The sequence below is a fragment of the Numenius arquata genome, chromosome 4 (genome assembly GCF_964106895.1).
Source record: "Numenius arquata chromosome 4, bNumArq3.hap1.1, whole genome shotgun sequence".
NCBI classification, from domain to species: Eukaryota; Metazoa; Chordata; class Aves; order Charadriiformes; family Scolopacidae; genus Numenius; species Numenius arquata.
The window spans coordinates 21,674,986-21,688,638 of NC_133579.1; the positions used below are offsets into that span (position 1 = coordinate 21,674,986).

The 13,653-nt window shown below is 41.0% G+C and overlaps 1 protein-coding gene across 4 annotated transcripts in view; it reads right to left on the reverse strand.

Annotated features, from left to right (window-relative positions):
- Positions 1-13,653, reverse strand: part of DLGAP1 (DLG associated protein 1) — a 145,728-nt gene that overhangs the window by 24,484 nt on the left and 107,591 nt on the right. For all 4 annotated transcript variants that reach the window (XM_074146920.1, XM_074146919.1, XM_074146922.1 and 1 more), the window contains one exon: positions 1,395-1,768. In XM_074146920.1, the coding sequence (XP_074003021.1) occupies positions 1,395-1,768 (374 nt within the window). The remainder of the gene's footprint in view (positions 1-1,394; positions 1,769-13,653) is intronic.

Below are 13,653 nucleotides of genomic sequence, written 5' to 3' on the forward strand. Positions count from 1 at the left end.
AAAGCAGCGTTTATTACTTGCAATAACACCACCTTAAGAAGAGACAGTGGGGAGATGGTGTCTCAGGAGCTCCAATTCACATTACCATTGCTTCTTGGCTTCTGCAAATATGGAAATTATTTCTTCCTATCCATTATTTTACAGGGTGTTTGCCTGCTAAGGAGTCCTTATTGTTTTGCTCAGTGAAATAAGGGTTTACAACAATAAAACGGCACCTTAGGCTTGGCTGAGTATGGGAATAAGTAATAGAAGAGCTTTACTCTATCCCTGTCCCACCTGGATCTTGCTTGTGTTTAACACTGAGTATCAGCCTTTCTTTCAGAACATGCCCAAAACAAACGGCTGTGAAGCAGAAAAAGGCTACAACAAAGGCAGTAAACTGAACCCACAGGCAATAGTAATTATTGCCCTTCCAAGAAGAAGTAAGAGAAAAGTCACAGCTTCTCCAGGAGCTGCCCCTGGGATGGCATACTTCTACACAGCGCCTCTCATCAGGCTGATGCAGAGATTTCACAGTAAATTCTTAGGCTTTGCTAATCAGATAAGCCTGTCCAGGCACATAGTGCTGTGCTTACAACCTCCATCTGCAAGGAAAAAAAAATCATGTCTTCTTGTGAAGGCTGATAAGATGTGGATTGCTATTTTGTTTGCTTGGGATTCATCTCCCATCAAAACCTGTGTTGATTCTCAGTTGATTGTAAATTCAACTACTTTGCTGCAAAACCTAATCCTGTGCACATTCTTTTTGGAGGGTATGGGAAAGATTAATTAGGAAAGCAGATTAAATTGGTCTAGTTTATTTGCTCTTCTCCTTTCTGTAAATAGGAGTGAACTTTGGCAGGGTTAGTTTTCTTGTTTCATTCCACTACAGGTAACAAAAGGTAATTTTCTTTAACAAGGGCAAATCAGAAGGAGCTTTTCCTCTGCTTCTGCAGCTGAGATAGGAACAATGCTGCCTCATTCAAGCGGCTACCAGTCATTATGAAATGCATGAATAAGCAGTGACAATTAATTCAGTGAGGCTGGATGAAAATATTTTTTGGGTGATAGTGTAATGTAAATCATTGTTTTACACATTCCCTTTCAATGATTTAATTCATGCCTTTCTGACCCCCGCTGTGTTATGATTCATAGATTAGTGCTCATGTGTGTAATTTAACAGAGCTGAATAACAAACAGCAAGGAGACTTAAACAAGTCCTCCCATCTGATGTTTTTATGATAAATTAGTAAAACATCATTAGTACCATGCGGAATGATTACGCTGCTGTAATTTCTACATAGGTACCTTTCAGAAAAAGAAGAAAAATACACGAAACATTGCATAATGAGCAGTAAAACGAATGTAGAAATCCAAAACAATGGCAGGCATATAACCCACATCCCATACCACACCTGAATTCCAATAGATAAGCATCTGTTTTTCTTGAAGTGGTCCTTCTTTCTATCTTCTACTGCAACAGTGGCAATAGTTGTGGTGGTGGTGACGGTGGCAGTATTGTTCCCTACATGTTGACTTGCAGGGCCATGGATCTGCGCATTGGCAGCTTCAATAGCAGCTGTCAGTGCCTTCATACTGTCCAAGCTCTCTGTGGAGTTGCTAAGTCCAGACTGACTGATGATATCTCCCCTCTGTCCATGCCCATCCATATATGCATCTTGGGCAGACTCGGTGCTGCTCTGGGCTGTGATGGAAATAAACGGCTTGGTGGTAGTTCTTGGTGGGACTGGAGGTGGTGTCTTCTTATAGGTGGTAATGCAGGATGACACTGGAAAAAAACATATGAGAGTTCTTGTTTTACTGAAGCTACAGGGAAAATGGATGCAAATATGATCTCAAAGCACCAGTGAGCATGGACAGAGCAGATGTAAGGACAACGTTGTTAGCCAAAAAGCCCCTGAAAGCTCCAATGCAAGTGCCATGGAAATACCTTGCTTATCAATGTCCTCTGCTTCTACTGATGTGAGTGGCAGAATTGTCAGTAGAGGGAAAAAAATTATCTGTCAAGTTCCGCTTTAGCCTTTTTAGGATTGTTTTCTTCAGTATATTTTCTACTAACTCTTCTAAGTCCTGTGGAAACAAGTCCACCAAAATGTTTGTTCTCTTCATGGCTTCCAAACAAGATTCACAAGGATGATGAGTCTCTAATCACTTATCTTAGCTAAACTGTACTACATGCGGTTTTATTGCAATTGTTTTCTGTCTCTCTACCCTCTCCTACTATATTTCCTAAGTTTATGTAGAATTTTAAACTATCTTTTTCTGATCAGAGAGAAATCCTCAAACCATCCTAGGTCAAAGTCTGTTAATGCTCACCATGCTTGGACTTGTGCATTTCTTACTATAAAATGTCTCGCTTGTTGCACAGACTTCTCAAATACTTTAAAATGCTTTGTAAGCTGCTTTGTAAGACATATTTAAAACAACATTTTGCCATGCCTAATTTTCTCATCATAAATATAACATATCAGTTCTGGAATAAAAATGCTTAATTTTATACACAGGGAGTTAGCGTAATGAAGTCAATGGCTAAAGCCTGTCAGTCAGTGGGGCTACTTAAAGGAAAGTCTAAGTATAAATGTTTGCAACAATGGCAGCTTTAATAAAAGTTTATGAAGACTACTCTTTTCATATGTTGAAGGCCATGCTCTGTTTGTAAGTGTTTCTATATGGATTTAGAAGATTAGCTTGAGATTCCCAGGTTAAAAACTATTGGCCTGTGTTTACAGAATTACATGCAGAAAGCACTGCATGGAGATAAAACCATCTTCCTTTAAGGGATAACTGGCAGCTCTGCATTGCTGAAGTCCTGGAATGCTTTCAAACAAGGAAAGAAAGTCCATTAAGAACAAAAAACAATCATGATATGCTCTGTTTTTTAAGAAAATAAATGCAGGCATGAACCTGTGCAAAGTTCAGACACAAACACGTTAACATAAATTCTTATTAACAGTAATCATATGGCAAGAAATTATTCATCAGATCATTTTAATTGGCAGACGTCTGTGCCACCCACATAAAAGGTAACTCTACTACAGCTGTTCTGCTCTCTGTTTGCACGGTACGTGCTTGTCGAGCCAGAAGCCATTATGGTATTAATTTGACTAGCTCAGATCCATATGCCTCATATCTCCCGATAGCTGTAGGAATAGTTATAGCATAAAAGGTGTTTCCAGGCCATGAAATCACACGGGATTTTTTTTAAGAACTCTAGTATAAGTTTCTGATAACGTGTCTGAACCCATGTTAAACACGTTGAATGCTAATGGAAAAAGAGTGTTTCACTAAGGTAGTGAGGGTTTTGAAACTATGATTCACTTCTGAAGAATCAGACAGAAACCACAGCATCTTTGAGACAAGAGATGGCTAAAAATGAAGTTGTCAAATTTTAACTCTGAGCAAGTGAATAGTTGATAAGGGTTAAAGGTGTTTTTTAAAGTGCTTATGACAACACCAATACCTGGAATTCCAGAACACATGACAATTTTGCAAAGGGGATTGTGAATTTGGTGCCGTTCTTCACTGGGTTTGATGTTGCCAAAAAGCATTTGTTGCGACTGTGCGTGCTCAGGCAAATCAGCTGCTGTTGCTGCAGCACAAACATTTACTCCAGGACTTATGGAGAATTGTGCGGGCTGCTGCTTGAGTGATGATATCCCAGAAACAGCCCAGGTGGTTCGTGGTCTGGAGAATGTTCTCTGGGTGGTGGAAATGCAAACCGAAATTCACCACTGAAGAATTCAAAGCACATGCACACGCGTATATCCAGGTAACGCTTTGGGAAGCCAGTGCCAAACCCGTTGAACAGAAGTTTGTGTGCAATGCTGCTTTGCAATTCAGCAAAGTATAAATTGGCCCATTTAAAATATGCTAGGCAAGGTCATTGTGGAACTCCTGGGGAGATGCCAGTACCTTCAGGACATCCCAGCAAGGCACATAAGTATCATTTTTCCTACATAGCAGAAAGAGAAATGATTAAGAAACACACTTGAAAAGTGCTCTTAGGTAGGGGAGAGAGCTTCAAAAATAAAAAGCAAGCCTTAAAAAGACTGGTCCCCACATCACTGATCATCCCCCCTAGAAAGAGGGTCAATAGCAACTGTCTATTGACAGCCACCGGGCACTCTGGACGCAGCAGTAGAAATACAGAAATGCCTGATTAAGATGTCTTTCATTCTGTTGATAAATGTACTCAATGAGGAGTCTAATCCACACTGCAATGGAAGATGTTTGCACTCAGCTAATTAAATCGGAAGTTATTCTTAAAAGGGGGAGAGAATTGACAAGTCATACGGTGAAATTGTAAAGAGAAACAGCAAACGCTCTTTTAGCAAGTCAAAACAAATCCTCAGTTTCCTGGAGTCACGCAGCACATACTGTACAGCTCCGGAGAAGCAGAGTGTGCAAGTCATAAAAGAACCCCAGGCACTTCATTACTGGAAATGATGTAAGCTCCCGCCGCTCCTCTGCAGAAACGACAACAAAACAATGCTCCGGCCACCGCCACTGTCGGAGGCAGCTGCTCTCTAAATGTTGTAGCTGGCTGAGCCCTCCGAATGGCTGAAGCACAACAACGAAAGGGATTCGGTGCACCAGTTGTTCTCTGGGTGCTTTCAAGAACCTGGCAACTTGTGACACGGCAACCTGAAGGATCTGCTGGCTTTTCAAGTGGCTACGGTATTTTAAATGCTAAGCTGCTTGAAAACAAAACGAGCGATCCTCAGGGAAAATGGCAAAACCTTGGCACTCTCCTTGTGCAGCCAAGAGAGCCTGAGTGTTCAGTCGGTGCGGGAAGAGCATATCACATCACTTTCTGTCCCCGTGGGCAAAGGGGAAGCTCATCCATCCAGCTGTCCCACAGCAGAGATGGACCGCCCAGCAGGAGGTCTCTGAGGGAGAAGATTACAGGATCATGGGACGCATGAAAAAGACGGAGAAATCCTCACTTCACACACAGGGAACTTTCAAGGGGTTTTGCACGTGAAAGTTAGTTTAATTCACATCAGGAAGTGAATTTAAAGGGCTGTACAAATTCCTTGATAAATATGTTCTTGGACGTGGATCAAGGAGCGAAGTTCTGTACAGAAACTGATCTGACTGGAGAGTCAAGTCAAAGTAGCCTTATTTTTCATAAAAATTGTTTAGACATGGAGTTAATCAGAAATAACTTTTTCTGAATAGCAAACATGTATATGAACCTTCAGTTTGTCACAGTATAGAGAAGCTTTTCACATTATTTTCCGGAGCACACATGCTGCTGGAGCAGGTATACATTTAACTCCTAGGGCATATGAAAGGTTTAATCCAGAAACTAGTTAAGTCATGTGCAAGAATCCTGACTCTCAAAGCACCTTGAACCAGGCCCACCGTTTCCAGCTGTATCAATCTAGTAAGCAATGCTCTCCTTTTCGTTTTGATCTTTATCCTATTTCTGTGGCCTGCCTTCAGGTTACAGTTTAATCCCAAATACCTAGTGAAAAAGCACTTTCTCCAGATTAAAAAAAAAAATTCATGGTGTTTGTCCTCCTAGCCAGTATTTCCAAACAACTAGCTCATGGTACAGGAATTTGGAACAGGGAGTGTCAACCACCCAGTTCAGAAGGAAGTCTAATGATAAAAAAAATAATCCCAGATTGCATAATAATAAAGGCTTGAATTTGAATGTTTCATTGTAAGAGCACTTCAGTTGTTTAAACATGCTCACTAGGGAGATGAGCCCTCGGGAACAAACATCAGCACACAAACACAGATTTTTAGCTCAGTAAATGGGTGCTCAGGAGAACCCCAAGGCAGATTACTATTTGTGAAGAGATCAAATTCATGCAGTACTTTGAACAATTCAAGGGATGAGATATGTAAGTCATATCTTCCTAATTTGGCAGTCTCATATACGCTTGGTTAACAAATACAGGAATAAATGAAAGTGCAAATTTAAAGTTCATTACAATAATAGTGTTTCTCTTGAGGAAAATGGTTTGAAAGGAGCAGCAAAGGACACAACTTGTGCACAACTAGGTATTGAGGTACAAGGCAGGAGTTCTTCCACCCCGCACAGCTGTACCTCAGTCTTCTGATTTACTGTCTGTTAAACAGGTGTGTTAACAGCAGTGCCCCTGCACCTCACACAACTGCAACACAAAACATGGATGTAGGCACATCCAAGGAGACCTGAGCCTCACAACTGCAGCCCTTGAGCTCCCCACACAGAGGTGCAGTGCTTGATTTGGCTTGTTAGACTCAGAGCTGTTACTTTCTTTGCCATGCACTGGTTTCCTTACTTTGTTGAGGTTTGAGGGGGAATGCTTAGAAATAGGGTTTCAAATCCTGTACTGTTATTTGTACATGCAAAAAGTTGGTATGAAAACAGAGCATGCATTTTCTTAATAAAAAAACAACTTTCATATAGCAAATGGCTTCTGAGGGTGCAGTGATTTACTATTAAAAAAAATAAATAAAGATTTCCATAAGAAGTTCTAGAGTGCCCAAGGGAATAATACCAGAGTGAGTTACGGGTGTCATTATCCCAAATGAGAACTACTGAAATCTCTGTACCATGTCATCTTCATGGTTCTGCCAAGGCCATGCTTTTTCTGTACCCCCACCACTGTGAAACCAGATATCTTATCCAACAAAAGCCTAAGGTACACTGGATTTAGAAACAGGCATAACTGATAACTAAAATCCTGCAGATATCTATACAAAGTGTCTAAACTATCTTTACTCCACACTATAATGTGGACTACAGCACAACAATGTTAAAATTTAATATCCCATGTATTCTGAGGTCTAAAAGCTGATGCTCATGATCTTTGCATAAATCTGGATGTTTTTGTTCACAAGTAGGGTGCCTCCAGCTTCCCAGCTGGGTACAGTAAAAGACCTCCTGAAACCCAAGAGAGGGGTGAGACTAAATATGGCTCATACTGCGTCTCAAATGGATCAAGTTAGAAAATCTGCACGTGATAGTCATTGGATGAGAGGTGAATATTTCTCCAGCAGATTTTTTTTTCTTTTAATGTCTGCTGCTGGAAGCTGCTGATGCCAGTCAGAAGTTTAATTGCTATCCCAGGGAAGCTGAATTAGTGTACAGAGAACAGGTGAAACAGCCAAAGGTGTCTGCTAAATGCAGTTTATCACTAGGATATCACCACAAATTATGGATGCACAGGCAAAATTCAGTGCACATAGGCTTCCTATGAGACCCACTTCACTCCTTGTACTATATAGCCATAGCTGAACTTCTCTACATAAAAATTACCAGTATGTTAACAGCACACAAATTAAGCAATTCAACTTATTTGGCCTCAAAGCCAAGAAGCCTAAAACAACTGAAACTCTGGAAAAAAGATTTCATGTAAACTGAAAGCCATTACCCAAAGTGGACCATTGCTAGCATGGCTTATAATACTTTACTCCTAAATCCTGTGATTTTTACTGGTGTCAAGCAACCAGGACTCTACTTTATCTTTTCTGAAGACAGAGATGAAATAGGTAAAAATATGAGCACATGCAAACCCTAGATTTCATTTCAGTTAATGCATATGAGCTCCCTTGCCTTTTTACCTGGAGTGAGCAGCTGGAGGGGACAACAGTAGCATTTGTTTCTGCTATTCCCTCGCCAGCAGCTGTCTCCATGAGATCCAACTGCACCGTACCTGTGGAGATGGTGCTTTACAGATGGGTTTGATCCTGGCCACTGGCTCACAGGATGTGATGAAGTTATATACCCATGGGCGACATATGAATAGCTGCTCAAACTGAAATTCAGCCTGGCTGAGAAGGAAGACAGAAGTGAAACTATTTTGGCCTTGTCCTTAAACTCTGGCTACCGACAAAGCATCTGGAAAAACACCACCAAAATCCTCAGGGATGACGATGTGAGTCTGTTCCAGACAGATGCTCTCTGAGAACTTCGAAGATTCAAACTGCTTTAAAACAGTCATGGTAGGAGGTATCTGAAACAGTACATCAGCCTCTACATTCAATGAAACATGTTGGAAAAGAATAAAAAGAAAAAAAGAAAAACAATACAGCAGTGTGTTCTTTTTTCGCTAGCATATGAATTATTTACCATCTCTTTTCATCTGTACAGCATTTTTTTTCATGAGAAAATCAGGGAAACACTGATCTATAGCTTAAACTAAGTCTAGCGAACCATTCAAATGCTTTCCGCATTTAAGTACTGTACCAAATGCTTCATGCTTCCCCCCTTTCAGAGCACTCATGGAAAACAAGAAATATTAGAATTTTAGATTTAAAAAATGATATTTTATGTTTCAGAACTTACATGTCATAAAATCACCATGGTAAGAAATTCATAAGCTTTCTGAATGCCAATACACTCCTCTTATAAAAGGCATTTATGGAAAACAGAGGAAACCTTGTGAAATATGGTAGTTTATCCCACTTAGACCAAGAATGTGTAACAGTAAATAAATGTAATAATATGCAGCTTGACGAAATCAGATCCTTTTCCCATATATTTTCCAGGAAGCAACTTCACTGGCACTTTGATATAACACTTTGTTATGTGTTACTGCAGCACTCTCAAATTCCAGAATTTGTATCTTTTTCCCTCTGGCAATACTGTTAATAAAACGAAATGGGCATTTTTTTTTTTTAATGTGAAGTTATACTAACCGAATACAGACATATATATGTAAGCAGCTATTTAAGTAAAAACACAGTGCAAGAACCAAAGCCTGGATTTTCAGAAACACAGGGGGCTGAACTTTCATCAAGTATCTAGCCATCTTAGCTAGGAAGTTGTATTTTAAAAGTTTAAAATCCAAGCATACTCTGAAAAATTAATCACTTTTTTTTTTGACTGTTTACTGAAGAACATTTGGCTGTAAAGACTTGGGCTGCATGTGCATATCACAAGTTCTTAGGGCTAATCACTTGAAAACCTGTCTCTTATTTACATTTCTGAATTGGACCTGGATTCCTGAAAACCTAGCCTGAACTATGAATACACAACCTAATTTCCAGACTACACCAGCAGCTCTTTCAACATATAGTTGGGCAGTGAGCATGCCACAGTGGCGCCCACACTTGCTACTCTGTTTGGGCATATTACCGTGGGTGTTATTTCTTCAAATAATCATGTAATATTTGTAACTACTGGTCCTGGAGATATTAATATACTCTTGTATATATGGTTTCCCTTCAGTTACAGGTGGGATATTTAATATCTGAGCAGCCAATACACAGGATAATTGAATCCGCCGGCCGGGGCTCGGGGTGGAGGAGAGGGAGGAGGAGGAGGAGGAGGAGGGCAGCTTGCCCCAGCCCCGAGCGGCCTGGAGACTCGCCTCAGGTGGCGGTGGGGTGAGCCTGGTCAGTGGGCCTGGGGCTGCCCGGCCGTGCCGCTGCTCCCGGGGGTTGCCCCATGAGGTGGTGCCGTGGCTGAGGGGGGGGACGGGGCTGTGTGCCCTGCCGCCGCGCCCCGCTTTATTTCTTTTTTTTTTTTTTTTTGATTTAATAGTGCCAGTTCACTGAGTTTCGGGGTCTAACGGTGGTGTAAGTGGGGTTCTGTTTGGAAGGAAGGCACAGGGCCTCCCTCACCGGCTCCATAGCTATGGCTTGCCACGGCCTTGGGGTGTCGAATGCACCCGAGGGCTTTCAGGGAAAGGAGCCCCTTTCCCCTTGTTTTTAATTACACAACTCCTAGAGAACACATCAGTGCGACCGGGCCTGTCGCTTGTCCGGCGTTGGGGTTGGGGTCGGGGTCTGCCGGGGCCTGTGGGATGGTGTGGGGATGGTGTGGTGTATCAGGAATAGCGTGGCCAGCAGGAGTAGGGCAGTGACGGTGCCTCTGGGCTGGGCACCGGTGAGCCCTCACCTTGAGTACTGTGTTCAGTTCTGGGCCCCTCACTACAGGAAGGACATTGAGCTGCTGGAGCGTGTCCAGAGGAGAGCCACCAAGCTGGTGAGGGGTCTAGAGAACAAGTCATATGAGGAGAGGCTGAGGGAACTGGGCATGTTTAGTTTGGAGAAGAGGAGGCTGAGGGGGGACCTCATTGCCCTCTACCTAAAAGGAGGTTGTAGAGGGGTGGGTGTTGGCCTCTTCTCCCAAGGGAATAATGACAGGACCAGAGGAAATGGTCTGAAGTTGGGGCAGGGGAGGTTTAGATTAGATATCAGGAAGAATTACTTTACTGAGAGAGTGGTCAGGCAGTGAAACAGCCTGCCCAGGGAGGTGGTGGAGTCGCCATCCCTGGAGGTATTTAAGAAACGTGTAGACATGGCACTTCAGGGCATGCTCTAGTGCCCGAGATTGTTGGGTTGTGTCTGTTTGTGGGTGGGTGTGGGGTGTGGTTGTGGGTGTTTGTTTTGTTTTGGTTTTTGTTTTTGTTTTGGTGTTTGGTTTTTTTTGTGTTGTTTTTTTTTTTTGTTGGTTGGACTCAATGATCTCAAAGGTCCCTTCCAAGCAAGAAGATTCTGTGATTCTGTGATCCTATTAAACCTGGAGGTATATCAGGGCAGACATGTGGTCAGAACCAAGCTCACATATTATTCATGAAGGAAGTACTATGCATCATGCCCTCCTTTGCTGTTCATCAAGAAGCACTGCATTTTGTCTTTGCTAATCTTCTGCTGCCAGTCTCTCATCCTCCCATGGTGGCAACAGAGATGACTGATGATAAAGCAAGTTAGCAGTCAGTCATTTTAAGATGAGCTTGTCACGAATTTGATGGAGAAATTGCAGGTTAAAATTGTACAGCTTTTGTCATGTAGGAGATGGGACTAGAGAATAATTAGGATTCTCCTCTTCTAAATCTGTGAATCCCAGAAAATAACCTGTGAACCTAGAGGAGAACTTAAGCAAGGCAATTATCTCTGAGTAATCTGATCATGTAGCATTTAAGCTAGCTGCATATTAGCATAGTTGAACATCACTGTTTTCAACAATATTGCAAGGATTTTCTTTTTAAGCTCTTCACTGCAACTAACTTCCAAAAGGCAGTATTTGGCTGGGATATTGATGCTTCAGAGTGTGATTCCTGTATAAGAAAGAAATGACTCTAAAAGTTGTTCCCTCTTCCTCAGTCTGGAAGTGTACCTTTGTTTGCTGCTGATGTTAGCAAGAAAACAAGCTTCTACTGGTTTTTACTCCCAGTGGTTTTCTGAATACTTAATAAACTTAAGGTGGGGTAAGCAGAATTCTGTATCATTGCACACATTGGCATCAAGCTGGTCTCACAGAATTTGATTAGTGATGCATGTAAATTGGCTTAGAAATCAATTAGTTTAAATTGCTGCAAACCCACCCCTGATGTGGACACATTTAGAAATGGATATGACTGATAAGGTCTTTTTTTTGTAAAACCTAAATGAAAATGAAGTGGAAATAAGAGTGTTTCACTCAAAGTGTTTATTCCAATTAACTGTATCAGTTCACTGATTTTAAACTGATTTCCTTTTATGTCATGGTGTGCAAACAAGCTGTACATTGTTATCAATTGCATCCAGTTGAATCTGCTGAAAACTACATAGGTATACTTTAATCTGATGACAACTTGTGAAGTTTAAGAGCTGCCTTTAATTTTCTGAGTCAAAATCAGTTTTCAGGGTTGCTCTATCTGAGTTAATTTCTACCTACATGGTTTGGTTACTTTTATATCTGGGAACTGCATCCTGGGTTGCATCAAAAGAAGTGTGGCCAGCAGGATGAGGGAGGTGATTCTGCCCCTCTGCTCCGCTCTGGTGAAACCACACCTGGAGTACTGCGTCCAGCTCTGGAGTCCTCTGAACAGGAAAGACATGGACCTGTTGGAATAGGTCCAGAAGAGGGCATGAAGATAATCAGAGGGCAGGAGTACCTCTCCTGTGAGGACAGGTTGAGAGAGTTGGGGTTATCCAGCCTGGAGAAGAGAAGCAGCCTTTTGTTTTGTTTTGAGAATCTTATTTTATGCTACTTGATATCTAAGATTATATTAAATAGTTTGGCTAAGAGTTAAAAGTTATTCAAATGACAGCAATGATGAAGGGCTGCTGTGTTTTAATCAGATATATCTTGGGAAGAAACTGTACAAATGCCAAAGATAAGAAAATTAAAGCCAATACAAACTAAAAGAAGAATGTGATTGATAAAAGCAACACGAACAACTTTTTAGCTACTATGAATTACCATGAAGCACCACAAGAACTGATTTATATCATTTTAGTATCAGTTTCAATGTAGTTCACTATAACTCAAAAGAGCTATGCAGGTATAACAACAGACTATGTTATTCTCACAGAGAATTATTAATAAACATAAATGTAGAAAATGAGCATTCAGGAAGGAAAGCACCATGTGGGTAAGAGCAAGAACATCTGTTCAGCCAGGGAAGTACTGACTTGTTTTTACCCAGCCAGTACTGCATTTTTCAGCACACTTACTGCTTTTGGGGTGTTCCAGCCCAAGCAGGAATGTCTAAAACAAGCAAGTTATGGTTGCATGTTTCCTAAAACAAAACCCAAAGCAAAACCAAAAGCAAGAACCGCTTGTGGCAAGAGGAAGGAAGGGAAGAGGGAAAATTACAACTAAATTCATGTTCCGGGCTGAACAGTAACTTGTCACCTGAGAGAGAGAATTATGACCCAGCTCAAAAGTTTTGCCTCCCCTGTGGTCCTGATAAGGTTATCAGATGACCTGCTAAAAGTCGCCTGTTGGGGCAGGTCCTCTAACGCTGTGGGGGAAAACACAAACCCTTCTCAAATGAGAAGGAAATATGGACAAAGGGTTTACACAAGAAATTATACTTATCTTTGGACAAATTTCAGTTAAATAGCAAAACTGACTCAAGCCTGAGGACATTAATATTTTTTAAAACCTAGAAAAGATGGAATTGCTTGGTGAACAAGGCATATGAAGAATGTGTATGAAATACATATACTGTGTTGAGAGGAATTAAAATCTACACCAAAGTCTGATTTCTATCTTCCCATTTTAAATTCAAATTAATAAACTACAGCCTTGCTTAGTGACAGGTTTGAGGTCGCTGTGAGTGACCTCATCCTTTTACCTATTTTTCTTGTTTTTACAATAGTCGTAGTTAATAACACAACAAATCAGCTGAAAATACTGGCTTGGCATAATAAATTTCTAATGATCAGCCTGAGTGTCCTGAGCACAAAAAATATTGACATCTCATTTACTGTCACTATAGTACTCATTTACAGTCACCATAGTGTACAGATGAGAGCATTTCAAGAAATTGCAGCCCAAAAAATCACTTGTTGGGAGTCCTGAACGAGCAAGAGGACTTGATAATCACCAATTCCCAGAAGACATTTAGACAAAGAAAGACAGAGGCCCTGCCACACATGAAAGAGGACAGACCAGTCTTGTGTAACTTTTAAACAAGATTTGAGTGAAAGACATTCTCATTTCTTTACACATATTTATCCATTTATTAAAGAAGTGCTTATAAAACAGGTCTTGAAGAAATTCAGGTTCCCAGTTTGTAGATGTCAGACACAAACTCCCATAACTTCCTTGAAGACATCAACTGTGTGTCTGATGATAGTCCAAGTGTTTTGTTTTGGTTTGTTTTCTTCTATTTCTTTTTTTTTTTTTTTAATTTAAAAAACTCATCAGTTCAGTAGAGGTGGAAATTGTAAACTTGCCAACATGATCCTGAAACCCTGATGGCGGAATTCACG